We start from the raw sequence: 27,362 nt of genomic DNA on the forward strand, positions 1-27,362 counted from the left end.
AACCACGGTTGATCATAAAAAAAACTGCAGCTGGTTCCCCATTGTGTGTGTGTGTGTGTGTGTGTGTGTGTGTGTTAGAAACAACTTAGGTATGGAAAGGTTTACTTGGTCTTGTGAACTCAGAGGTCCCTGCCCATGATTGGCTGGCACCATTGCTTTCAACCTGAGCAGAGGCAGAATCTTCACAGCAGAAAGCACATGGCCTAGCGGAGATGCTCACTCCATGGTAGTCACAAGGTAGAGGGAGAGGTGAGGGGAAAGAGGAAGCGACATGGTTGGGCAAGGCATATCCTTCAAATTTGCCCCTCGCTGCCCTGTTTTCTCCCGTCAGGATTCATTTCCTCAAAATCCCCTGAAGAAATTAGTCCCCCTGGGATCCCTTGACCCTAGGGTTCACCCTTCAAAAGGACAGGAGCCTTAGGGGATGAGAGGGGTATTTCCCATCCAGACTTCATCCGTCCAAACTTCCCATCCAAACCTTAGCACCGATCGAAACTGCCCACTGTATCTCAGTCTAAGGAAAAACCACGTCCTCACTCTCTAACAAGACTCTCTCCTCTATTGAAGAACTACTAGTGCCCAGGTGTTAGCTGTGCCCAGGTCCAAGATGGAAGAACTCTGGGTCAGTGGGTCTTTGCAGGTCTGCTGTCTAGCAGCAGTTTCCCGGGTCTATGACAGTCTTTCATGCATGTTTGGGTGACCTCCAGCCCCAGGTTTAGGGAACGATCCACATTCTGGATCGGAAGATGTAGGTGCTTTCTCAACTACCCCTGGCTGCCAGAAAACGCATATCTCCCTCCTACATCCATCTCAGACACAGTTTGCTAAACTTCCCCATCTTCATGACATCCCAAGCCCCACTGGTCCGGCTCTGTGAACTATGGTGGGTAACCACTAGGGGCGCTGAGAGGAACTGCCAGTGAACCTGCAGGAAAGGTTCACTGTGTCCAGCAGTTTGTCAGGGATTCAGGGAAGCGTCACAGAATCTCCAGCTCTGGATTTGGACTGTGCTCACTTTCACCTAAGGTCAGAGCTGTCCTGGCCCCGAGGGCTGCTCTGGTTCTTGGAAAGACTCCGATCCCGGGAAACAAGGATGCTCCTCGGCCGGGTGAACACTCCCTCGCCTTCCTTTCTTTTTGCGGCTGCAACTTCCCAATGATCTGGGCAGTGCATCGGGGATGGAGATAGAGAACAGAGAGGAAAGGGACATGGAGTAAGGAAGGGGGTGGGGAGGCTGGAGGAGAAACCAGGGGAATCTAGACAATAAGAAGAAAATTGCAAAGCAAAATAAGGAAACCCTTTTCCGGCGGGGCGGGGGGGGGGGGCGGGGGCAAAGGATTGTACGTTGCACAAGACACCAGCGATCCACTTCCCGGATCCTAAAGTGTTAAACCCACTTTCTCATTCTCTGAGAGACAATCCACACGCCAAGAGCTGAACAGAAGGAACGTGAGTGCGGCGATTCTTTAGGTTGTAAATTGAGGGTGCTACGACCCTATCTGACTATAGGAAAGGTGCTTGAGGAAAAAATTGTGGGGTATGATGGAGACTGAGAATGGGTTTGGTCACCTACAGTGAGTCAGAGTAGTACCGACTGTGTGGTTCCATGGTGTAATGGTGAGCACTCTGGACTCTGAATCCAGCGATCCGAGTTCAAATCTCGGTGGGACCTTTATCTTTAGTCCATTGTAGGATCCATTTTCTTAGCACAGGAAGGAAAGGGGATCAGGCACTTCTCTCCTACTCTAGGCCATTTGCACTAGCGGCAGATGTGTCCCAACTTGCTCAGTTTAGAGACACCAGTACACAGCATAGCTTCCTAGACACCGCAATAGGGTATCCCATCCTTGGCCACCTGACTCTCCTGGGACTCACCGTCACATCGGAGGCCAAAGACCCGCAGGTCCCTTCCTGTACTCATGTGAGTTGAGCCTGGAAAGATTCCCGAACCAACAAGGCTGCACACCGCGTGCTGGCTGCCCGCACCCCCCAGCTACCTCTCCTGTTTCTGCACCCGACGAATGAGAGGAATTTAAGCGCTAGCCCCTCTTACCTTGGTCTTGGATTTGAGCAATTTCAGCGCGTTTCAGTTCGTCGAAACCAGCAGGGGACGCAGTTGTCTTCCGCTGCGTTTGGTTGGGGAATCTCTTTAAATATTAAGTTTATACAAAAAGAGCTGAGCCTGGGAATGCTAGAAGACGTTTTAAACGGACCGTCCAACGGAGGAGCCTGAAGAAACCCAGGTGACTTCTCCCCGGGCCGCGAATCACTGCAGCGGAATTCCTTCTGCCAGAACTCTGCGCCAGGAAAACTCCATTGGAAAAGATCGTGGGAATGCTAGAAGACGTTTTAAACGGACCGTCCAACGGAGGAGCCTGAAGAAATTTAAATAATTGTTTTCCTCTGGTTGGAATTCTGAGTAGTTAGGAAGTGCTGCAAAGTGTATCTGCTGTTTTAGAGAGTTCTGTCTGGGACCTGAAAAGAAATGGAAGGAAGGGCCCAACAGAGGTGGTTGAGAGAGGCCAGAAAGGCAAAAAGGTCCCAGCTCGGTGATCAAGAGGGCCGGGACTGGCTCCTCTCTCCTAGGTAACCTGCAAGTAAAAGGCTTCAGCCGGTCGTAACTGGGTCAGTGTCTCTCAGGAAAGTAAACTTCTTTGGTTACTTAAGCCCCTAGAACAGCGGTTCTCAACCTGTGGGTCATGACCTCTTTTGGGGGGCAAAGGACACTTTCAGAGGGGTCGCCTAGGACCATCGGAAAACAGTTTTTTTTTTACATTATGATTCATAAAAGTAGCAAAATTGCAGTTATGGAGTAGCAATGAAACAATTGTATGATTGGGGTCACCACAACATGAGGAGCTGTATTAAAGGGTAGCAGCATTAGGAACTGAGAACTTTGCTGCCTTAGGACCTGGGCTCCCCTCTCTGGGTGGCGGCTCCTGCATCAAATGTGAATATTTAATGTCATTTTCATTGGCTCTCTAGCTCCCATAGGGGCTCAGTGGGCAGTGCCTGGACCCTGCTCTTGTGCCAAATTTTGACAATGGGTAAATACACCATCCCCCAAGTCTAGAATCTTGTTTGGGTGTGGGGAGGGGGAGCTACCTGCTCCAGGCAGGACAATCATCTTGGGGGTGCTCTAGTCTGCTTTTCTGTTGCTGGGATGAAACATTCCGACCACAAGACACTTGGAGGGGAAAGGGCTTGTCTCCTCTCCTAGATCACAGTCCATCGCCCAGGAACTGGAGGCAGGAGTTTAAAGTAGGAACCATGGAGAAAAGCTATTTGCTGGCTTGCTCTGGCTCTGGTTCAGCTTTCTTATGCAGCTCAAGTATGCTTGCCCAGGGCTGGAACTGCCCACTGTGGGCTGTGGGTCATCCTATATCAACTAACAATAAAAAAAGATCCACGGACACGCCCACAGGACCATCACATGGAGGCGGTGTCCCGAATGAGGCTACCTCCTCCCTTGTTATGTCAAGTTGACCACCAAGATTAGCCATCATGGGAAAACATGAATTGAAACACTCTGGAGTCTGGGGACAAGAGAGTCCTCTTCACTCCAAGGCCTGTCTTCAGCTAGCTGAAACAGCGTATGCAGTTCACGTGTATAATGTATAGCGTAGTACACACACACACACACACACATGCACACACATGCACACACAACCACACACACACACACACACACACCAAAGTGCTACTGGACAGCAGCTTCCTCCACTTGGGACCCGTACTCCTGAGAGACAAAGAGAATCTGGGGATAAAGTGGAAAGTCACAAATGGTAGAGAGGAGCAGCCAGGGCCCCAGGATCACAGCAACTTCTGACTTTGGGGACTTCTCTGCCTCCTGAACCACCAGACTAGGAGGAGAAACGAAGTGAGTTTGCTTTCAAACCCGGTGTGGGCTTCAGAGTACAAAACTCTGAAGTACAAGATGGCAGCTTTAGTTTCTGGTTTCTACTAAAAGTGAAGGAACCCTGCTGAGGTTTGAACTCTGATCGCTGGACTCCCAGCCTAGAGCGCACACCATTATTACCACAACTGACTCATCCTTAGCTGGCTGTAAGTATGTAAATCCATCCTCGGCCTCCAGGAATCTCCTCCCTGAACATTTATCCTCGCCAGACTGGATCCAAGCATGTTAGATACACAGAAGTACTCGCCCAGCTCACGTCTTCGCTGCCTGTTCTTTAGGTTTGTACCACCACCCCACCACCCCCGAATGAGATCAAATCCTTTTTGGGGTCGGACACAAAGAAGGGCATTTTAGGCCGCCAGCAAGGCCCCCACCCAGTCCATGGGGCAGAAGCTTTCTGTTTTGAGGAAAATTCCTGCCCTAGGAATTCCTTGCCTTAGTCCACCTCCCACCCCTCTTACAGCCGCTGCTGCTGTTCCGAGCAGGATTTGGACGTCACAGGATCCAGTCTTCCCTCCCCTCCTCCTTCTCTTCCTCCCCTCTTCCCATTCCTTTTCGGGTATTTTATCCACTTGGCTTTCTTTCTGCGTTTCCCTCGTCCTATTCCCCACAGCTTTGTCCAGTTCTCCATCGCCTGTCTTCTTTTTCGGAGAGAAGTGGGGACAGGGGAGGTAGAAAGATTCGAGACAGGATGGGCTACAGTTTGAGACGATGAGGAAGAACGAGTTTCTCTCGTCTCGACCTTTTGGGTGAACCCAAACAGCCAAGATCCTGCTATGAAAGGCGAAATCCACTCTCAAAGTTTAAGGAATTTTCACAACCACGCAGAGTCCACTTTTTTGCCTGCGAAGTCCCTGGGGTAAGGGTACGGGCGCCTCCTGGCGTACAGTTGGGGACAGCGCACAAAACGCGTCTGTAACTTGAGACCCGCCTAGGGGGCGTAACCAAAGAAAAACTAGGGTCGCCCTAATTAGAGAAGGTTGGACAAGGTTCAAGCATTTAGCTGTCTATGGTCTCTTTCCCCACTTTCTGGTACCCGCGGCTCCATGATACTTTCTCCCGGGGCTCTGGGAGTCTCTGGATGCCGAATCCCCAGGACGGAATGAGCCAAGAGCTGCTCAGGGAGAGTGAGAGCTGCCAAACCCAAGAATCGAAAATAGCACTGTAGTGGAGACCACAGCTCCTACACCTCACACTGTGACCTTGGCGTGCCACGAAAGACGTCCAGAGTGGCGGTCAAGAGCCGAGCATTGGACCTAAGGAGAGACCAGCTCTCCATGCGCCCCACCCCACCTCACCCCGCCCCGTCCTCTTGCCCTGGAGCCACTCCTCCACCTGCTGTCTCTTCTCTTTCTTGCTTCACACCTCCCCCATCCTCAGCTGACACCGTCCTGGATGGATAGCGCATTCCTGTTTGAGCCGGCACCCTCTAGATTTTCCAGGGAAATTTGGTTCAACCACCAGTAGGGGAGGTTTTTTTTTTTTATTGAAAAAAAAATTCCTGCCTCCTCCCAGCCTCCCATTTCCCTCCCCCTCCTCCCATTCCTCTCCCCCTCCCCCCACTCCTCTCCCCCTCCCTCTCCAGTCCAAAGAGCAGTCAGGGTTCCCTGCCCTGTGGAAAGTCCAGGGTCCTCTCCCCTCCATCCAGGTCTAGGAAGGTGAACATTCAAACTGGGTAGGCTCCCACAAAGCCAGAACATGAAGTAGGAACAAAACCCCATGCCATTGTCCTTGGCTTCTCATCAGCCCTCATTGTCCGCCATGTTCAGAGAGTCCGGTTTTATCCCATGCTTTTTCAGTCACAGTCCAGCTGGCCTTGGTGAGCTCCTAATAGATCAGCCCCACTGTCTGAGTGGATGGGTGCACCTCTCGTGGTCCTGACTTCCATGCTCATGTTCTCCCTCCTTCTGCTCCTCATTGGGAGCTTAGTCCGATGCTCAAGTGTGGGTCTCTGTCTCTATCTCCATCCATCGCTAGATGAAGGTTCTATGGTGATATGCAAGATATTCATCAGTATGGCTATAGGATAGGGTTATTTCAGGTTCCCTATCCTCAGCTGCCCAAGGAACTAACTGGGGACATTGCCCTGGGCACCTGGGAGCCACTCTAGGTTCAAGTCTCTTGCCAACCCTAAGGTGGTTCCCTTAATTAAGTTATGTGATTCCCTGCTCCTCTATCCAACCTTGTTTTATCCCCAATCATCCCGTTTCCCCAAGTTCCCCCCATCCTCCCCTTCTCACTTTTCTCTCCCCATCTCCCCTTACCCCCATCCCACCCCACCCCCAAGATCCCAATTTTTTGCCCAGCAATCTTGTCTATTTCCCATAGCAGGGATAATAACTATATGTTTTTCTTTGGGTTCACCTTCTTATTTAGCTTCTTTAGGATCACAAATTATAGACTCAGTGACCTTTATTTATGGCTAGAAACCAATTATGAGTGAGTACATCCCACGATCCTCTTTTTGGGTCTGGGTTACCTCACTCAGGATAGTGTTTTCTATTTCCATATTCAGTAGGGGAGGTTTTAAAGAACACATTTTTTAAATACACGCCCTCCAATTTGAGGATTCTTTCGGATTAAAACTCAGAAAGACTAAGTGGGAATCTGTTATTTTAATATTTATTTGTTATTTTTATTTGTAAGGAAGCATCAGGTCCCCTGGTGATGAAATTGCAGACAGCTGTGAGCCACCTTATATTGATGCTGGGATCAGCAAACACTCTCAGTGACTGAGCCATCTCTTTAGCTACCTTAGTGACATTTGTGATCCCCCAGGACCTCCTTCATGGAGCACTTCCTGGGTGTTCTGAGGTGCCAGGCCCAGGTCTCTCCCCAATGCAAAGAACATATACTTTCTCCCGTAAAGTTCTCCAGTTACATCCAGTCACAGTCTCGGTTCAAAGTAGGTGGCTCACACAGCACCGTATCAGAAGTTGGTAATCTGATCAAAACCATCCATTTCGGGTGTGGATGGGGTTTTCTGCTGGTATGGTTCTGTCCTGGAGAGGGACTAATTTCTTGCCTGAAGGCTCCTTTCTTTCTTTTCTTTGTTTGTTTTATTCCTCTCATGAAATCCAGTCTGACTTCAGACTCACTGTGCAGCCGAGGATGACCTTGAACATTAAAAAAAATCATTTATTTTGTGAATATATACATAAGTTATAAAGGATTAAATGATCTTAAATGTTTGCGGTGAAAATAGGAATGGAGGGTGGTGGGAGTTATGTGGATGGAGAGCCGAAACCCTGGCTCTCTGAAAGGCAAACGACTGACAAGCAATGACCTTTGTCCTCATGGAAATGTAATAAATCAAAGTCTCTTTTGCTGTTCCTTTTGCTCTATCCATCCATATAAAAATCTCTACCTGTTTAGAGAACCTGCCTCTAAGTTAGTGAAGCTCATGGGAACATCTGCTGAGTCCCTGTGCTGTAAAGCATTTGCCAGTCCATACTGGAAGGAGCCTGAAATTCTTACATTTTGGTTGTGAGCCTCACCTTAATGTCTGAGCTGCCTCTCCAGCCTGAAGACTGAAAAATCTAAATCCAGCAGGCCCCCTCAAAGGCAGGTGAGACGCCAACAGCAGGTACCAGGAGGACAGACTAGGATTGGGAAGGTGGCAGGGAAGACTTGGGATGGTGCTGGGCTCTCTAGATCCCAGACAGTGCCCCTCAGTCGAAGGTTGGCTGTGTCACTGGTCATTGTGAGAGAGCCCCACGGAGAGGAAAAGCATGGATGATACAGACCTGGGTGCTCTGATGGCTGTCCTTGGTTGTCAGGTTGACTACATCTGGAATGAGCTAAAACCCAAGTGGCTGGATACATCTGTGAAGGGTTTTTCTTAATTACAGCATTCAAAGTGGGAAGACCCACTCTTAATCTGGATCTTTTGAGGCGGAAAGATACACCATTCATCTGGGCCATGCCTTCTAGTGGCAGCCTTTAGAAAAGACATTTGGCATTCCCATTAAACCTCTCCGAGAAACTCCTTCAATGGCAAACATGGAAGTGTGTCTCCCAGGTGGTTCCAAATCCAGCCAAGTAAACAGTGAAGATCAACCATCACACCCTGTGCTTTTCCGAGCCAATAGCAGCACTTTAAATGGAGGTCAGGAACTCCTCTAGAGCCTCTTTGGATATATCTGCAAACCTGTCGTGATGCAGCATGGTTGAAAGATGGGTGGGATGGGAGAGGCCGGCTTTCAAGTGTTCGTGACTTCACAATGACATAATACCCAGTGACCCACAGCTACGTCTGTAAGTATAGCAACAGAACTAGGAGCTCTCCTGCTGAATCCTCAGCTTAGAAAAAGCCAGGGGAACATGGAAGCCAAGAAAGTGAAGCGATGGTTCCAAACCTCATTCTTTTCCTGCCTGTCTCTCCTGCATGAAGACAGGGTTAAACAGAGGGTTGATTCAACCGATTTCAACCCACCCAATCATGCCGTGCTCCCCCCCCCCCCAGCAAGCTAAAATCGAGAGGAGTGGCCTATCTTCTTTCTATACCTTTGGCCTGAGGTCATGGAAAAGTGAATACATTAAAGACAACAATAACAACAAAACCACACACACACACACACAGAATAACAAAACCCCACATTCAACATACAGACCTTTGTATGTTTTGAAAATATGAACTTACAAAAATATGAACTTATTTATTTGTCCATATTTTGTTATTTTCAATATTTTACAATCTTGGAAATGTTTTTATTAAAACTGAATATATTTACAGTATACCTGCTCTGATATGTGTATATATAAAGCAAACTGTTACAGTAAGCTATTAGTATATCTGACTTTGTATTGCATTTATATTTATTTTATTTATTTTACTTATGTGTGCATGTGAGCATGCATGTGAAAGTCAAAGGATAATCTAAGGTGCTCAGTTCTCTTCTTCTACCCTGTGGGTCCTGGGGATCAAACCAGGTTGTGATTTATCAGCAAGCACCTTCCCCGTTATCTCTATCCTGTCAGTCACATTTGTGTGTGTGTATTTGGTGCAAACACTTTGACCTTTGTCTGCATATTTTGAGTGTGAAAACGTTAACTATAGGCCCAGTGCTGCCCTTATTGAAGCTTTGTACCCTCTGGTGAAAATCTCCCCCTCTCCGCCAACACCTCGCCATGGTGACCAACATTCTACTTCCCTGCAAAGTCAGCAGCCTTAGATTGAGAATGTGGAGGGCAGGGGAGCCCTGGGTGTGCCAGCATTACAGTTAGCTCATGGGCTCTGGTGGGATGATAAAACGCTTCCTCAATGGATTTGTGAAATCACGGCCTTATGGGAAAAGGCAAGGGTAGAAGGTAGAGCCTAGTTGGAGAAAGTGGGTCTCTGGGGCAGTTCCTCGTGAGCATTGGACCCCCTGGAACTTCTTTGTGGGTGGTTATGAGCCGTCATGTGGGTTATGGGAATAAAATCTGGTTCTCTACAAAGGCAACCAGTGCTCTTAACTGCTGGTCCATCTCTCCAGCTCCTGGTGTTTTGTTTTGTTTTATATTATATGGTGGTGGTGGGCATTCGCATGTGGGTTCAGAAGCCTGCAGAGACCAGAGGCATAGAATACCCCTGGAGCTGGAGTTACAGGCAGTTGTGGGCCATGTGGCATGGGGGCTGGGAATTGAACCTGGGTCCTCTGCAAAGCATCGTGTATTCTTAGCCACTGAGCCATCTCTCCAGCTCTGCCTCTGGGTTTCTTATGACTGCTTGTCTCCTTCATGTTCTTTTCTTTTCTTTTTATTTTATTTTATTTATTTATTTTTTGGCCAGGCAAAGACTTTTATTAACCCCTCTCCAAATTTTATTCCCAGGCTTCTTCAGCTTAATTTGCTGCACAGAATTGTGTATAATCAAAATCTAAAAAGAGCTGCAGTGTCTAGAGAAGCTTGAGCTTAAACATATTAGTGACCTAGACTTTAACAGATCCATAAACAAGAGAATTTGAAAAGCAGTCATGATATAGAATAGCACTTTTACAAGTGTCACCATCTTCAGAAGTCGCCTCAGTTCAGTTGGCGTTGACTTAGGATTCTCATCAAAATTTTGCACCGGATCCGCAGCTTCATCATCAGCATCCTCTCCAGCAGCGCATGGGGCCTTTCCATGCAGACTGGGCAAAGCTTCGCCATCTCCTTCCTCTAGGGAGACCAAGCTGGTGGAGGATGCTGGGAAGTCTGTCTGTCACTGCTTTGTCTCAGTGTTAATGTAACAGTGAAGGTGTGTGATGTGTGCAGGTGTGTGCTGTGCACTGTATGCAGGTGTGTGCTGTGTGAAGGTGTGTGCTGTGTGAAGGTGTGTGCTGTGTGAAGAAGGTGTGTACTGTGTGAAGGTGTGCTGCCAGAGACACCTGACTTCTGTTGTTAAAATGGGTCACTGCTCCTTGGTTCATAAACAGGTTCACCTCTTCAGTACCAGAGATGTTGTTCACCCCTCACTTCTAAGGAGAACTGAAGTTTTTATCTCCTGCTGTGGCCGTTCTGTGATCCGCTTCCTTTCTGCAATCTTTCCGCCCCTACCAAGACACAGTTGTCCTGCAACCGAGCGAGTTTTTCCTGGGTCATGATGGTTTCTTTCATCTTGTCAGAGTAGAAATAGGGGAAATAGGGCCTTGCGGGGAACTAGGGTTTGTACTCAGGGGGCCTTGGGCAGACCACCTGAGATAAGACACACACACAGGGGGATGGCAGCACACGTCTTTCATATTCTTATATCCTTATTCTAGGAGCTGGAGCAGAAATAAGAAGCAAAGGAAAGCAATTACTTTATACACGGCTTGCTTTAATAGCCATCAGAAAGACTGCAGAGTGTCTACACATTACAGCCTGCAACACATGGCCAGAGCAACATAGAAATCTATATTATACATTTATACACCCACATCCTACGAGCACTGTGAAGACACACAGCCTTCAGGACAGAACAGCCCTTGCCCATGCCATTCAAAGAGGTACTGGTGTGCTGTATGCTAGACATTCAACAGGCTCCATGCGGCCTCCAGTCCCCCATTCCCCTGAGGATTACAGGGGACAGCGCACTTAAGAGAGCCAATTCAACTTGAGATCATATAAGAAATAGAAGGGGCTAGGCTAAGCAGGAGGCACCTACAAGTTGCCACATTTGATATGTAGACTCTGGTGTGGTGGTACAGACCAAAGTACTACCTGGCTTGACCCACGGGGCTGGCCTGGGTTAAGAGCTGGTTTGTGAGGGGAGCTTGCCGAGCCCCAACACTGTCCAGCAGAGCATTGTCGCCCGAGAGTGTGCTTTTACAACTGTCTGAGGAGCTTCGGTGTTAGGACCACGCATCCCTTTGTGGGCAGCGAGGTCCTGGTTCCCCTGAGTTGGCGGTGCTGAGGACAGATGCTGAGGCAAGAACCGACAGGGCAGGTGCCATGCCGCCGAGGCTGTTTGGAAGCAGTGCAGCAAGGCCCTCTACGCAGTCTACATCAGTTTTACTTAGTGCTGGGCCCAGTGGGCCTTGGCGAACCATAATCATTGCTGCCAGGATGCCACTCTCCTTCCTGTCTGTCCCATGTGGGCACAGCTCTGAGCCCTTCTCCGGAACTTCAGCAGGGGAGGGGTGGGACCAGGTATTCCTTAGCAGATAGGCAACTGCACAAGGCTGGGGCAGGCCCACCCTTCCTGCTGCTTTAAGAACCTCTGGCTTCGCTTCTTGTGTGGCTCCTGGAAGGCAAGGGTCACAAGGCTGAGGTGTGTGACCGAGCCCTGAAGGATTTCACCTACAGATAAGAGAGAAACAAACCTAGTCAGAGAGAGCAAGTGGTCAGACCCGGCTGGAGTCTGGAGTGAAGGGCAAATGTGCTGGAAGCCAAGAGCCTGAGAGCTGGTTAGGAGGGCGAGCATGGGGCGGGGAGTGCTGGCCTGGAGACTCCTGAAGCCTAGGTTAGAGGGAAGCCTTGCACATCCCCAGATTCCTGCTGCTTCCACCACCGGACTGAGTGGCCGGACCCCAGGAGTCAGTTCATGCTCCAAAGCAAGTGGTCCGGCAAACAAACAGAAACCAAAGGGGTCTTTATATCTCTCAAGAAAAAAACCGCTGAGCAAGATATGAACACACGCAAAACGAGCCCTCTGTAGAAGGGGGAGGGGTCCAGCAGGAAGGCCTCTTGGTAAGTCATGTCCCAGTTATCAGAGAAAGGGTCCAGTCCCCAGGACCTCAGAGATAATCTAAGAAGAGTTCTAAGCTGGGTGGTGATGGTGCACATGCCTTTAATCCCAGCATTTGGGAGGCAGAGGCAGGTGGATCTCTGTGAGTTCAAGTCCAACCTGGTCTACAAGAGCTAGTTCCAGGATAGGCTCCAAAGCTACAGAGAAACCCCGTCTCAAAAAAACAAAAACAAAAACAAAAAACCCAAACAAGCAAAAAAAGAAAAAAAAAGAAAAGAAAAAAGAAGAGTTCTACCATTATAGACTTGGGGCAGCAGGCTCACAGAGAAGGGGCCAGCCAAAGCCACACAGCCAGTTAGTGACAGGCCTTGGGACTAAGTTAGGCCCAGGCCTGTGACCCTCCACAGGGGCCTGGGAACTAGAGAGGCTCGCTTCCACAGGCTGAGCCAGTGGTGCCGGAGGCCATGGGTCGGTTACCTTTGCTGGGACAGGAATATGGCCGCACAGAGGCAATCTCGTAAGGGCCGTGCTACAGAGGCTCGGGAAAGAAGAGTCGTCAGAGAAGAATTAGACCAAGACAAAAGAGTGAGTTACACCATGGCCCAACCCCCTTGCACGTGGGCAGACACTGTGGCAGACACAATTAGGAACTTTCTGGGCAGAGACTGGGCTGCTCTGGCTGTGTCAAGTCTATATTCAGAGAATAGGTTCTGATTTCAAAGCTACATCATATACACACAGTTCTCCCTCGCACTGCTTCCCCGGGGGAGGGCGGGCACTTAGCATTTGAGGTAACTGTGGAGAACACCTGCCAGGGATAGACAGCCTTCCCCTTAGTGGGCAGGGTTTATTTCCAAGTTCTCTTCTAGATCCATGAGACTAAACCAAGATCATCCTGGACCTTTAAAGACAAGGACACTCCCAACCTCGCAGCCATCGTGGCGGGGGCAATTTGTAAGGTTCTGTCTACGTTGTTTGTATTTTCCACAGAGCCTTTTAGGGAACTCCCGCCATGCACAACTGGCCTCTGAGGCAAACTCCAAATGTCCCTGCCCTCAGGGGTCACCTGCGCTTTACTTCCCAGCCTCCTTACCCCACATAGAGGACAGAGCTTCAGTGAAAGGAGAGAGGGAAACAAGATGAGGGCAAGCAGAGGGGCCGAGAAGCAAGGTAGGGTCGGGTTTGCTGGGGGGCCATGGCCTACACTGGACCAGCAGGCTCTCAGAATATCAGAGCTAGCCAGGGGCCCCACATGACCAGAAAGCTCTCGGAATATCAGAGCTAGCCAGGGGCCCCACAGACACGTGGCCAGAGCGGTGGGTTAAGGACAGGCTCTGTGGTTAAGTCCTGCAGTGTTGCCTTTACCTCTAAGTTAGTCCGTGCTTTCTTCAAGACATCATGGGTCCTGGTCACTGCAAACATAAAACGGCCCCACAATATGGAAGTTACCAGTTGAGTCTGACTTGCTCGGCACATGCATCTTAAACCACTTTCTCTGCCACTCAGTGTGTGTGGTCTGTTGCTAGCCATACCTCTTCCCTCTGTACCCACCATTGCTCATCAGTGTCTCACCCCCTCCAACATTCCCCAGTCCCTCTGGTCACTATTGATCAGATGCAAGGTCGGGTGTCTTGGAAGAGCCCTCCCCACGGGTCCTTCAGGGACACCTACGGTGGTTCACGATGTACTGTTCCATGATCTTCTTCTTCTGCTTAGCCGTCTTCAGACGCTCGTTAGTTCTCTGGAGGAGCTGTTCCTGTTGGGACACTTGGGCTCGCAGATGCAGGAGTTCCTTCTCTATCAACTGTCCCTGAGGAGGAGGGATACACTCAGACAATCCCCCTAAGGCAGAATGCACGCTGTGCACGCGATGGTCGAGCAGAACGCTACCGTTTTTTCTCAGTCTTTTTGTATTGAATTCCCTCCTTTAAAAGCCCTCAAACCTTAGCCAGGCAATGATGATGTATATCTTTAATACTAACACTTGAGATGCTGAGGCAGATGGATCCCTGAGTTCAAGGCCAGCCTAGTCTACAGAGCGAGTTCCAGGACAGAGATATGCAGAGAAACCCTGTCTCGAGAACAAAATAAATAAATAAATAAATAAAACAGAACAAACAAACAATATCAAAACCCTCAAACCCCAGCTGGAGACAGCTGAGGACCAGGCTACCATGGAAAAGCCTGCTGGAGAGAGCCTCTCTCTAGGTCAGCACTAAATCTCAAATACAAGCAAATGCTCTGTTTGGTCCTGTAGAATTTCCTTAACTCCTCATCATAAGAGACACTTAGGAGTTCAGGGATGTTCTATCTGAAGAGATGGGGCTGGCCAGAGGACAGTGGGAAACTTTGCAAATATCTTCCATTGTGGGGGACATGAAAGCACCTTGGATTAGCATATCTGGGTCCACAGACATCAGGAACAGTTATCTGCAGCTGGAATACCGCCGTGTAAGAGTCTGCCAGACACAGCTCGCCAGAGAGGCAAGCAGACCCCAGGAGGTGGCTGGCTTCCCCAGGCCTGACCCAGAGACACAAACTTTAAAAGCTGTTGAGACTCCAGACCACGGCTAAAAGAGGCTCCCATGCTCATGGTGACAGTCTATAATCTCTTGGCCAGGCGGACCTTAGGGGTGGAGGAAGAGAGCCATATTGTCAACAGGTCTCTTGATCAGCTCAAACGTCAAGGTACAAGACCTGGAAATATCTGAAGCTGAAGCGGTTGGGAGCAGGGCCATACTGGCATGGAAAAGGCAGGTTTCAACCAACCAAGACCCAGCCTCTTACCGCTTTGCCTACCAGTCCCGGCCCAGGCGAGCTTGGCAAGGCTGCTCTCCAGAACATGGTGAGGAGAGATGCGGACTCTTCCAGGGTGTGGCTCAGAGCACTGGTACTGCTCCGCAGCTCCCGGACACTTTTGTTACCTGGTACCTGGGAAGAGAGGACAGGTAGCCATGGATCTCCCAGGAACTGGAGCAGCCCAGCACTCCCAGCTCCGGGCTCAAGCATCCCATGTGAACGAGCCCAGCACACAGGCCTGCTGCAAACCCTGGCTTTACCCTACAGTTCCAGGACAGCTGGTCTCTGCCTGAAACCCTCCTTGTGTTCCATCCTCTATGAAACCGTGCCTTGCTTGTCTGAAATGCAATTACAGACGATCGTTCCTCACACTGTGCCTGTCGCACCCTTTTGTGCATATCAATAAGAAACTCGATCTTGCTCCTTGGTAGAGGGTCCTTATAGACAAGGCTGTCCTATGCAGGCATCCACGAGTGGCCAGTGTCTCAAACAACATCGTCACTTGTGCCTGCTCCCTCTTAACAACCGAGCATACCGAAGAGCTTCGCTGGCTGGCTCTCCTGTGCTCAGTCTGAACAGGGTATTAAGTGCACACCCTTCCTATACACAAGTTTGTGTGGATGTCCATCCACTGGATTGACTTTAATCTATCTAGGCGAGGCTTTATGCCAACATTCCTTATCTGTATAAGCTATCAAAGTTGCTAAAAAACAGTGGCATGGTATGTCAACATTTTACAAGTGCCCTGTTATAAAACACAGGGTTTTCTGGGGTTCTCAGTCAAAGCATCAAGTTACCCTGATCTGTGGCAGAGTTAAGATGGGAGACAGGAAAGAGATTCTGGCTGAATAAACCCAAGTCACTTGCCAGTGGCTGGGCCATGTAAACAGTGGAAGGAAGGACTGTGCAAAGAGAGTCCCCTAGAGTGTCAGGTTCTCACCTCTGTACCCTGAGCCTCAGGTCCAGGGATGTTGCATGCTGGCCTCGCAAGAGACAGTATCTTTTGGACCAGGAGCTTGCCTTGCCCGATCTGCTGCTGTAGAGCACTGTAGTCATCCACATGGCCGATGACGTGCCGGCCATGTTTGTTGGCAAAGGCGCCGTCAATAGCATCGCCCTCCAACTTGGGAGGATCCTTCATTGCTGCAGAGTCATCTGAACCTAGCTCTGTCGAAGAAACAAAATAGAGTCCATTGCTTTCCCTAACAACAACTTCAGTTCACTAAACTCCAAAGGGACAATGAAAGAGGGAAGAAGCAGGTCAGCCTTCAGTAACACAGGACGGTAGAGTTCACAGAGCAGTCTACGTCTGACAGTTATAATTGATCTTGGGTCACTTTGCTAGACACATCCGAGCTGTGGTAGTGCTGTCACCAGACAGAACTCGGAATTGTCTGGGAGGCGGGCTTCTAGGCATGCCTGCTGTAAACCATTTTGATGGCATTAAGTTCTGTGGGAAGACACAGTTGTGGCTGACCCATTCCCTAGACGGGGTATCCTGAGATGGATGAAGTGGAGGATGATGGGGGAACCTCTTTCAGCCAATGGCCTTTAAGAGGCTGGGGCATGACTTTTTGGGTACCCAGAGAAAACTGCTGCCCACCTAGCTCTTGCTCTCTTGTTCCTACACTCCACACCTTGAGGTTGGACCCCCATTCCTGTTCTGTGAGTTTTTCCCTTACAATAAAGGAGAATCTTGGAATCTTTTGGAGTTAGCTTGGGATTATTTGACTCGCATTTCCCACCCCCCACCCCCACTGTGATGCATTCAGCTTCAGGAGAAGGCATGCTAAGCACCGGCCTATGTGTGTTCACTGCTCTCTGATTCTGGCGCCAGATGCTACGTGACAGCTCTGTTGGGTACCCAGAGCTTCCTTGTCATGATGGAGGTGTAACCTGCAGCTGTGAGCCAGAAGCACTCCTTTCTCGCTCACACTGCTTTTCTCTGGGAACTTGGTCAAAACAACAAAAAAGATGCTACGACATTTTCAACAGGTGAAACATGCAGAATAAATTCTGTCAGTGAGCAAGTTCCTGGGTAAAGGATGACCCGGAAGTGAAGCAGCTGGATACAGAGGAGGAGCCCCACTCTAGAACAGAGCAACGAGGGGACAAGAAAGGAAAACCGGAGCGGCAGGGAAAGGACAGGGAAGAGAAAGGCAGAGGACCGTGCACCGGCAGGAGCCAGCCCGAGACAGACCTCTAGACACAGGGGCAAGGGTTGTTTGCATCAACAGCTTTCCATCATCATCTGAGTCTTTTCATTGCTGTACTTACCATTTGTCCTGGTGATGGTGGCACAGTCTGAGTCAGGACCAGAGCAAGAGGAGCTGGGGAGGACCGTGGCGGGAGAACTCAGGCCAACATCCCGGACTGGAGGGGAAGCAGTTGAACCTAGGAAACAAAATAGCCACCATGTCAGGTCTGCCGACATGCTACACACGGAGCCATATGGCACACACATGGCCTCAGAAAACCAGCACTCATAGGCTACAAAGAATTTCGAGTGCACTCCTGAGGAGGGCATGTTTCAGAGAATGTCATTACTAGTTGAAAAGATTGGTAGGAATTTTATAAGCCCAATTTTGGATATAATTTTCATCTAGAATCTAGTACAATGACTTGAATGGAATATGATTATGCAGAAATGTACATAGTATGGATGTTACATGCTGAGTACGGGCAGAGAGAGAGGCTCAGTGGGAGAGCCCTTTCCCCAGTCAGCAGTCTGGTTATCATCCTACCCACTAGCGCAGCAGAGTCCAGTCCACTGCTCCTGATTGCTCCCTAAGCGCCTGATCCTGGCTCCTCGCCCGAGTGACCCTTGTTTGCCTATTAAATGTCTTGGGACTCCATTTTCATAGGAAATACAGAGATGTGGGGCTGGAGAGATGGCTCAGAGGTTAAGAGCACTGACTGTTCTTCCAGAGGTCCTGAGTTCAGTTCCCAGCAACCACATGGTGGCTCATGGCCATCTGTAATGAGATCTGGTGCTCTCTTCTGGCCTGCAAGCATACAGACAGACAGAACAGTGTATACATAATAAATAAATATTTTTTTTAAAAAAAAAGAAATACAGAGATGGGTAAAATGCCCTATTTCAGTGAAATTGTATATTTGAAGACTCCTGGTAAATTCTAAAGCACTATATACATAGGAGGAAGCAATTCTTTTTGTTCCAGACCCTTGGCAATTACTTAATGCTACAGATAACCATACATGCTATCTCTTCTCAGTCCCATTTTCAAGTGGAGTAAATTAAGGGTTAAACATTTGAGAATTTAAATATTTTGCCCAAAGTGGATAACCTCAAAGTAGCAAACTTGGAACATGAAGGCAAGCCTGATCCTGAATCCCGGGTTGTCACTCATGAGACCGTGTGAAAACATGTCCTGTCTCTGCCTGAGCGGGCAGAGCAGTTCAGCAGGACTGTCCCTTGTGCCACAGACATCTTCCCGGGCGGGAGCTTCTGCTCCCCTCTCTTTCGTACCTTGAAAGAGAGGCTGTGTGTGTGCAGGCTCCACGACAGCGGAGATGTTCTGGCCGACAGAGGAGGGGCTGAGAGTGGCTTTGCCAGCACCACGATCCAGCTGCTGTTCCAGCTGCAGTCGTAGACCGTTGTTCACTTGGATGATCTGCTCCAGCTGGGCTCTCAGGGCCCGTATCTCTGCCACCAGGTAGCTCAACTCACCGGGGACTTGGCAACAGGAATCTAGGCTGAAAGCTGAAAGAAGAGAGAGGGGGACATAGCATGACATGGATTTCCATGTAACAGTCAGAAGGCTTCTCTGCGACATTCCTTCCTGCCAAGGGCCCCACTGGAGGCTTAGGGGCTTGGCCACATGTCCGTGAGACACAACCATTCTCATAGGGCACCAGGAGCAGAGCAGGGTGGTCTGTAATGAGCCTGGAATTCCCCCAGGGTCACATTAGTCAAGCATGCCTATGGGGCATTTGGACTGGCAGGTGAGAATCAGCATACTGTGTCTCCTGCAGGCTCTAAAGCAGCTCAGCACTGAACTGGAAAAGACTGAAGGGAGAGGGAGAGGGAGATTTGATGAATGCCATATTGGGAGAGGAAAAGCAGGAACACATGGGCCTCTTGGCAACAGGAGAAGGGAAGGCAGGAACCTTAGACCCGAGTCCAGAATTCCTAAGTGAATATCCAGCTTCTTCACGCTTCTCATCCCCGCTTTACCTCATGGAAGATAACTTACCATGTGTATTTCCACATGCAAGGATAAAGAGAGCTAATAAACAGCTCAGAATTAGACATTTCTTACCGGAAGACCTGAGAGCCACTTATATGTTGCAAGACAGAATTAGTCTTGGATTTTACCGAGACCATACACCTTCTGCTACATGTAGCTCACAGCTCACAATTCTCTCTGCCATGAGCTATGTGAACAGCCAAGCAGAGGGAGACTGAATATTTTGAGTATGTTTGTCATCAAGTGAATATGTGGGAGAACCTATGATTTAGCTACCTCACTGGATTCTGACATTCAAAATCAGGAATTGTGGAGCATTAGCGGATTTGGAATGAGCTCAGGAACACCTGTGCACCAAGAGAACCGCATGAGAGGATGCACACGCACCGCATGCTGTATGCATGGGGTGGGGATCAGAATGAAGTCGCTTCGTAGATAAAGGTTCTATTACACTTTCTCTTCCCCGGTTCCAAATTCTCGCTAACTTTTGCTTGCTTTCGGAAAAAAAATTCGCTCGCTGCCCTTTATCTTCCCAATAGTACTGTATCTTTTTAATGATAATTTTGAAATTTTGAGATTATAATACAGTTACAACATTTCTCTCCTTCCCTTTCTTCCTTCCAATCCCTCTTGTGTGACCCACCCCCTCCAGTTCATGGCCTGGTGGTTGTCATGCACACGCATGCTCTGCTAGGCTCCCATAAAGTTACTTGTCCTTATCCATCCATGTTTTCAGAGCTGACTGTTTAATGTTGGATAACCAGTTGGCAGGCTCTTCCCTGGGGAAGACTATTTATTTCTCCCTCTTTCAGCATTCCTTAGCTGACTGTGGCTCTCTGTTCAGGGCTGAGGCCTCCTGACTTTTTCCCTTCCGTATGAGCATTTGGGTACTTTATCTCCTCAACTGACCCTTATCTGTTCACCTAGAAAAGTCTCTACATTCATCCACGAGGCTCCCCAGATAAAGGTTTCCTAACTCTAGTATGTCTCACCAAACTGCATCTTTTTTTAAAAATTTCATTTTTTATTGCTTTTATATTTTTCTCTGCTCCCCTCCCTTTTTCTCCCCTCCCCTTCTACCCTCTTCCATGGTCCCCATGCTCCCAATTTACTCAGGAGATCTTGTCTTTTTCTACATCCTATGTAGTATAGATCCATGTATGTCTCTCTTAGGGTCCTCATTGTTGTCTAGGTTCTCTGTGATTGTGAATTGTAGGCTGGTTTTTCTTTGATTTATGTCTAAAAGCCAATTATGAGTGAGTACATGTGATATTTGTCTTTCTGGGTCTGGGTTACCTCACTCAATATGATGTTTTTCTAGACTTATACATTTGCCTGCAAGTTTTAAGATGTCATTGTTTCCAAACTGCATCCTAAAACTCTGTTTTCAACATGGAGCTCTCTTCCTTGAAAGTAAACCCTGGTCTTGATCTTTACGTTTTCTGTCTGCCAGAGGCTGCCCTTTCCACCCCCTGATTTTATACTCCTCTAGTACCAAGGGGCTCCCGCAGGCAGAAGGACCCACTGCACCCCAGCTCTGGGCTTCAGCCATTCATTCCAGCCTGATGCATTCCCTATAATTCAAAGTTCTAATTCATTTTCTCTTCAGCAAATTAAGGCGCTAGGTCCAGCTTTAAGAAATTCAGTTTTGGGCTGCTGGTGGTGCATACCTTTAATCCCAGCACTCAGGAGGCAGAGGCAGGCAGATATCTGTGAGTTTGAGGCCAGTCTGGAAGGAAGGAAGAAAGAAAGGAGGGAGGGAGGGGAGGAGGGAGGAAGGAAGGCTTTTTGGATAAAGTCAGACCACTGTGATCCTGAACCCTTATAGGAAGGTAAGGCCTACAAGGCCAAGGGATGAGCCGACCTGGAGTCTGCCTGAGGGCCTAGCAACAGTTCCTGTCCTGATCATGTCTAGCCAATGATTGACCAGCACACAATATCAAAGGATGGGAACTCAGCCTGGGTGCTGGGAGGAGGGTATAGAAGGCTCTCCCCATTGCTGAATAAATGGGTCTGCTTTGCCACTGCCTGACTCCCAGAGTCTGTGCCATTGGCTCTGTGCCTTTTCACCCCTTCCCTAAGGGAGCCCCTGCCTTCATTGTGCTCCCCATGGTGCCAAGTCTCCCACAAACTAGCTGCATATAAGATGTAGCCTCACCTCATGGACATCTCATCCACACCACCACAGTTTTAGGGTGAGTGGGGCTCTCAACAGCCTTTGCCCTAAACTGTCCTTGTATAAAAAAGATTCTACCAACTTGCCTGCCTTCAAAACCACGAGCAGCCTCAGCGCCAGGCCTCCCTGTCCCATGCTTTCGCCATGATGCTTTTCTTCAAGCTGGTGATTTAAGTGTTTGTCTTTGCTGATCATATTACCTGATGTCAGCCCTGTGATTACCTGTTTATAACATAACACTTTATACCTTTCTCCATTTGCCCATTTTATATGATGTAGGCCCTATTATAACCTGTTATAACTCATTAACATAATGTAACTCAGACCTTTCTCCGTCTGAGTAGGGAAACATACTTGGATTCTTAAATACTAGATTTTTATTTCAGTAGATGAAAAAAAAAACTGCTCAGTAAGTACCTAATATTTAAACCTAGACTAGAAATGTAAGACCTATTAGTGGTGTTTCATTAGGTATTGTTTTTCCTTTGGTTTTGAGTCAGTTTCTCCCAGTGGGAAGGGAGCCCAATGCCCAGGCTGCCATGTTTGTTTTTAGCACATTTAAAATCTTTTCAGTGACAGCCTGAGGACATTACTTTATTAAAACAAAAACATGCTATAATCTTATCCTGATTAGATTGTCTTTGACTACTTAAGTGAGTGAAGTGTGATCCCTGGGGTCTGTCCTTAAGGGCACCCAGACTTGGCCCACTCATGTCAACAGCCCCCCCAGCCTTGGGCTTGACAGAGAAGAGGCAGAGAGTCCTCGTACCTTTCATGCCCGTCTTAGGGTTTCCATAGAGTGACTCGTAGATCTGGAGCTCTGACTGCAGGGAGGCCGAGAGCTGCTGCTTCTCTTCGCACTGCTGTTGCAGGAAAGCCAGCTTGTGCTGCAGCCTGCCAAGGAGAGGCAAGAGTTCACTGAGTCCGTGGGGGATGTGAGCTGTGAGCCAGCCTGTGCCTGAGGAATCTTAGCCCCAGGTATCAACTCTGGGTGGGGTGGGGCGGCCAGCACTTTCACTTAGCAGAGTCTGGGGCAGGTCAAGCAAACTAGCTTGAAGTTTAAGCATCAGCTCCCTTTGCTGGCAGCAGTGAATTCACCTCACAGGTCTCTCGCTGGCTCTACAGTGTTCTCCATGCTGAGAGACAGACACAGGGTTTCTACTGGCATAGCAACTTAGAGCTTTTGGAGAAAGTGATGTCCTGTATCTAACAGGAAGCATGGGAATACTCTCTTGCCGGTCTCCAACAGACCGAAACCTTCGTAATAGGACTTCACCTTTCTATCTCGGAATACCAAAAGTTATTCTTTTTGCTCAAAGTGGAGTCTTCCTTTTGCTCCAAGTGACCACTGTGGCAGGAACAGCGAGGGGAGTCGGTTTTCCAAAGGAAGAAATCACCGTTTTGTCAATATCACATCTGCACTGAAAGTGGGGCCTTCCTTATCAAGGCCCCGCCTACCTGGAGTCCTTTTCCTGGAGGGACAGTCTCTCTTCCCGGAAGTGCAAGATCTCTTCCTGCTTCTCCTGCAAGTCTTCCAGCAGCTGCTGCCGCTCAGCCTTCTGCTGCTCCAGCTCCCTCTCCAGCTCCTGAAGCTGGGCTTGAGAGGCGAGCAGAGCCTCCTGCAGGCGCTCCACTTCCTGGGAGTGTCCTAGTGAGTAGGGCACAGGGATAGTTACATCATGGCCTAAAGATCAGCAGAAAGTCAAACCCCAAATACATGTGATGCCAGGCGAAGAAAAGTCCTATGGGGGGGGGCAGTCTGGCTTAGTGGACCCCACATCCTGAGGGTGGGGGTCTCTTTCCTAGTGGTGTCTGACCCTCTGTGTAAGCACACCTGCCCTTGCTCTGAGGGAAGGCAGTGTGTTCCTAAAGGCCAGTGTTTTCTAGGCACCCACAGCAGCTGCTCAACTCTACCTGCAATCTTATCAAAGACCAGCACTGATTTCTTGTTTATGGTTTTCAGAATATATTTTTGTCCTCATCTTGAAGATTAGAAGATTGGTATTTTCTGGCCATGTGACATCCTTTAAGAGGATCTACAGGGACTCTTCATCTGAGGCTAGTCCATGACAACAAGTGTATCCATCTCTTACTATGTCTCACCACTGAGGCTGGTCTCCTCTCCCAGCGTGCACTGGAAGGTTAATCTCTCTGCCTCCCCTCATCCATCAACCTTAGTTCTGTTCTGGGTCTTGCCTCTCAAATCTCCTTGTACTGGAGAAATAGCTCTTCTTGCCTTTTGCTTCCACAAGGATTTCTTCATTCTGGACTTAGTACTCTCATATATAGTTCTTAGCCTTTTAATAGCTTTTCAAAAGATAGTTGTAAATAAAAATGTGTTACTAGTCAGCCATTGGTTTAATCGGGTCAATTACTACTAAAGTAATTTGCCTCCCAGGCCACATGGGAAATGATACCCACTTATAGATGATGATTAAGTAGGGTTGGGAAAGCTTTAGAGGACATGGAGCAACAGGGGGACCACTGGAGAGCATCCCTACGTGAGGGAGGTAGTGAGAAGGCCGCGGAATGGAGAACAGGATCCAGACAGCTGCCCACAGCTGTACTGGTCTGGAGGCGTATGAGAGAATACAGGCATGTAAGCTATCTGTTGTTATGGATCCCAGTATCTGTGAGCAGGTGGAAGGGGGCAGATTCCAAACCGACAAGACAGCTGGGTAGACAACTAGCTGGATGGATGTGTTAGGCTTTCAGAAGACATGGGCTTCCTAGAGCCATTCAGTCACAGAAACAAGCAGCCTAAGGGCCAGAGTTGGGATCTCTTAGGGCAGTGGTTCTCAACTTCCTAATGCTGCAACCCTTTCATACAGTTCCACTTGTTGTAGTGATTGCAACCATAAAATTACTTCTGTTGCTACTTTATAGCTGTAATTTTGCTACTGTTATGAACCATAATGTAAATATCTGTGTTTTCTGATGGTCTTAAATGACCCTCGTGAAAGGCTTGTTTGACCCACCAAAGGGGTCATGACTCACACGTTGAGAACCACTGTCTTAGGGAATAGCCCCTTGTAGAAAGATTAGTATTGTAAATCTTGGACTGGTAAATCTGGGTAGCTGTTCCATCAGCCTTCTCTTTGCTTTTCCAGCTGGTGATCGTACTGGCCAGGGTAGACACAGACCTAGGAGGAACTGTAGCTGGTGGTTTTGCACAACCCACCTCTGGAAGCGTGACTGAGCTGAGCCTGCAGGCTTTGGTTTTCTTCCCTTAGGGCTCTGTTTTCATTGTAGAGTTGAGGCATGGACTCCGGGCCCTGACTGTAGAAGTGAGAGGTGGAGCCTGTCCCAGAAAACACACGGATATCCCATGTAACAGAAGCTTTTCTGTTCCCCCAAAGATCTGCTGTCCTGACCCAGCAGAAATCTGCGACTCTCAAGGCCTGGGATTAACTTGAGCACAGTGGCTGACGCAGAGTGGTACCTGTTGGTTCTCAGAGCATGCATTCTTATGTGCACCTAGCATGTGCAGGCATTACAATTGTGTAGGAAGCTTCTTCTCCCTCACTGACTGAGGTTGCTGTGTAGAAGGGCCAATCGCATATATGAAGGGTGACCTCCAGATGACAAAATTGGCAGGGGACGGGGTGGGGGCGGGGGACTAATGGCCTCCTAGGTGAAGTCGGTGGGAGTGGCTCTTCATCAACCTGCCTTACAGCTTACCAGTCACAAGGACACAGAGAACCAGTCAGGTACATAGAGATTAGGGACAAGAGGCCAGAGAAAGTCAGTCTCTGAACTCAGACACATCCGACAATACTGTGACAACCGAGTGAAGGAAAGAGCATAGGAGGGCTTAGAGCGCTGTGGAGCTCTGCCTAGGGACTGTCGGCTCAGTCGGGACAGAGGCTGGGCCTCGCCTACCGCTTTCCCGGGCAGTGGAGCTGAGTCTGTGTTGCAGCTGTTCCCGCAGACGGTCATTGACACAAATGGACTCCTCCAGGCGCTGGCGCAGGTTCCGGATCTCACCGAGATGCTCTTCCAACAGGTCGGCCCCTGCAACCATCCCGGGACAAGGCAGAAACTAGAACGCTGGCTGCTAGGGTAGGTGAGCTCCGCCAGGGCATGCTCAGCCTGGCCCTAATATCACCTTCCTTAAGCTCACGGTGTTTTCCCACCCAGGCAGCTTTGCTTAAGAAGAAGGGAACTCCTCAAGCACACAATGGCCCCTTGCTAAGGAGAGCCCGCAGACCGCCATCCACCGTAAAAAGGGAGCGATGTATCCCTTAGAAAGTAACTGACAGTTGGGGCAGTTAAGGGCACAGACTCTTCTTCCAGAGGACCTGGGTTCCATCCCCAGTACCCATATGGCAGCCCACAACTGTCTTTTTAAAAAAATTTTTTTAATTGATTTTTATGGAGCTTTACATTTTTCTCTGCTCCGCCCCCTGCCCACAGCTGTCTTAACTTCAGTTCCAGGGGCCCCGACACCCACGGCAAAACACCAAGCATATAAAAAAGAAATTAAAAAATAACAAAATAACTGACAACCCTAACTGACCTAGCAAGGTGTGCCCACCTCTTGAGTGTGGTTTGGGGGTGACAGAGAAGGTCTTACTGTCCTTTCAGAACCTTTACTCTTACTGATATATGATTTGACAGTTTTCAGCAAAATCCATCCTTTCCCACCCGAAAAGAAGCCTTAAGGTAAAAACCACATGTCCTGGGACTGGAGAGATGGATCAGAGGTTAAGAGCACTGCATGCTCTTCCAGAGGTCCTGAGTTCAATTCCCAGCAACCACATGATGGCTCACAACCATCTGTAATGAGATCTGGTGCCCTCTTCTGGTGTGCAGGCATACATGGAGGAAGAACACTATGTACACAATAAATGAATAAATTAAAAAAAAACCCACATGTCCTCAATCTACCTGTTAAGCTAGGGACCAATGCTTGAGGCTTTCCTGCATCACTTTTACTAAGAAAGGAATAAGGAGACCCCTGCATGGCTCTAGGACCCAGAAGAAGTACTCTCCAGTTACAAGCGAACCCTTTCACTTTAGGCTGTCTCTTGGGAATTCAGTTTCCTACTGTGGGAACTGAGCTCCATCGTGCTATTTGCCCCCTGAGCTACACCCATCCACTTGGTGTGATGGGGTTTTGTGCACAGGACATATTTGAGGGACGGAGAAGTTGTATCCTGTCTATATTTCCCTTCTGAAGAAAGCAAGTCCCAGGTCTGTGTGTTACCTGTGGGTTTGGAGTTCAGCTGGTACAATGAGGAGCCTGAGGACAGGTCCCCAGAGATGCTCCCTTTCTGAGGCCTCATCATGTCCCACTGGCCGCTGCCACCCAGGTAGCTAGGCTCTGGGATTCTGCCCAGCTCTATGATGCCCCTTGTAGGAGAGTGGGACTGAGCGGGGTTGAGGTAGCGGGAAGAGCTAACTTCTGGATGGCTGCTCAGCTGTGTAGCTGTGGAGGCAGGAGGAGCCATGCTAACACCTGGACAGAAGGAAACACAAGGGAGAAACGACGGTATCAGAAGCCAAGAACCGTGAGGACACTGAGAGCACTGAGAAGAGAGACTAGCGGTGGCCATGGGGGATGTCGGTAACCCAGTTCATCGCAGGGTATCAGTTCGGTGAAAACTCAAAACCTTAAGCCTGACTTTCCCTATCTGTGTTTCCTAGAGTGAGACACCGAGAGGCAAAGGATAATGAGATCTGAAATCACTTGGGCATGCAAAGGAAAAGCTCAGGGAGCCATTTCTGAGTCCTACTGATAGCTCCTCGTGATAGAACTCAGATAAGTTCTGGAAGTAGGAGTCATTACAAAGTTAGGAGTAAAGAATGTGCTGGGCTCTCTGACTGGCCACACCCACAAACGGGAGTTTGTGTCTGCCTGCGCTCACCATCCCCAGAGCTAAACGTTAGTCAATCTTTGCATGCCTCCTTCAGGGAGACGGGTATAAAATCCAGTTAGATGCTTCCAGATTAAAGAACTCTTTGCTTGGGTTGGGAAAACCCTGTAAGGAAAGTTGTGATTTGAACCACAACCCCACCCTAAGATTTGACAAACTACAGTGTGTCATCCAACCTTAAAAAATCATCAGACATGTTCTAAGGAGGACACTGGGAACTCTTCTGTCCTAGAATGGTACTTTCAGA

The 27,362-nt window shown here is 48.9% G+C and overlaps 1 protein-coding gene and 1 non-coding gene across 10 annotated transcripts in view; one reads left to right on the forward strand and one right to left on the reverse strand.

Annotated features, from left to right (window-relative positions):
- The first annotated feature begins 1,600 nt into the window (after positions 1-1,600).
- Trnaq-cug (transfer RNA glutamine (anticodon CUG)) lies at positions 1,601-1,672 on the forward strand. Its single transcript has one exon. It is a non-coding gene; the product is annotated as a tRNA-Gln (tRNA).
- Positions 1,673-10,679: 9,007 nt separating this feature from the next.
- The window catches only part of Pde4dip (phosphodiesterase 4D interacting protein), a 182,630-nt gene continuing 165,947 nt past the window's right edge, over positions 10,680-27,362 (reverse strand). For 6 of the 9 annotated variants that reach the window (XM_050124746.1, XM_050124745.1, XM_050124747.1 and 3 more), the window contains 12 exons: positions 26,446-26,697; positions 25,119-25,250; positions 24,418-24,537; positions 22,695-22,884; positions 22,006-22,130; positions 18,340-18,573; positions 17,127-17,243; positions 15,790-16,016; positions 14,838-14,981; positions 13,722-13,860; positions 13,416-13,462; positions 10,680-11,662 (listed from right to left, as the gene is read on the reverse strand). In XM_050124746.1, coding sequence (XP_049980703.1) covers positions 11,621-11,662; positions 13,416-13,462; positions 13,722-13,860; positions 14,838-14,981; positions 15,790-16,016; positions 17,127-17,243; positions 18,340-18,573; positions 22,006-22,130; positions 22,695-22,884; positions 24,418-24,537; positions 25,119-25,250; positions 26,446-26,697 — 1,769 coding nt within the window. In that variant the 3' untranslated portion in view covers positions 10,680-11,620. Of the gene's footprint in view, positions 11,663-12,527; positions 12,580-13,415; positions 13,463-13,721; positions 13,861-14,837; positions 14,982-15,789; positions 16,017-17,126; positions 17,244-18,339; positions 18,574-22,005; positions 22,131-22,694; positions 22,885-24,417; positions 24,538-25,118; positions 25,251-26,445; positions 26,698-27,362 lie in introns of all 9 variants that reach the window. The other 3 variants (XM_050124752.1, XM_050124751.1, XM_050124743.1) reach the window with 3 other exon arrangements.

The sequence above is a fragment of the Alexandromys fortis genome, unplaced genomic scaffold, assembly GCF_014885135.2.
Source record: "Alexandromys fortis isolate MF-2015 unplaced genomic scaffold, M_Fortis_MF-2015_v1.1 scaffold_235, whole genome shotgun sequence".
NCBI classification, from domain to species: domain Eukaryota; kingdom Metazoa; phylum Chordata; class Mammalia; order Rodentia; family Cricetidae; genus Alexandromys; species Alexandromys fortis.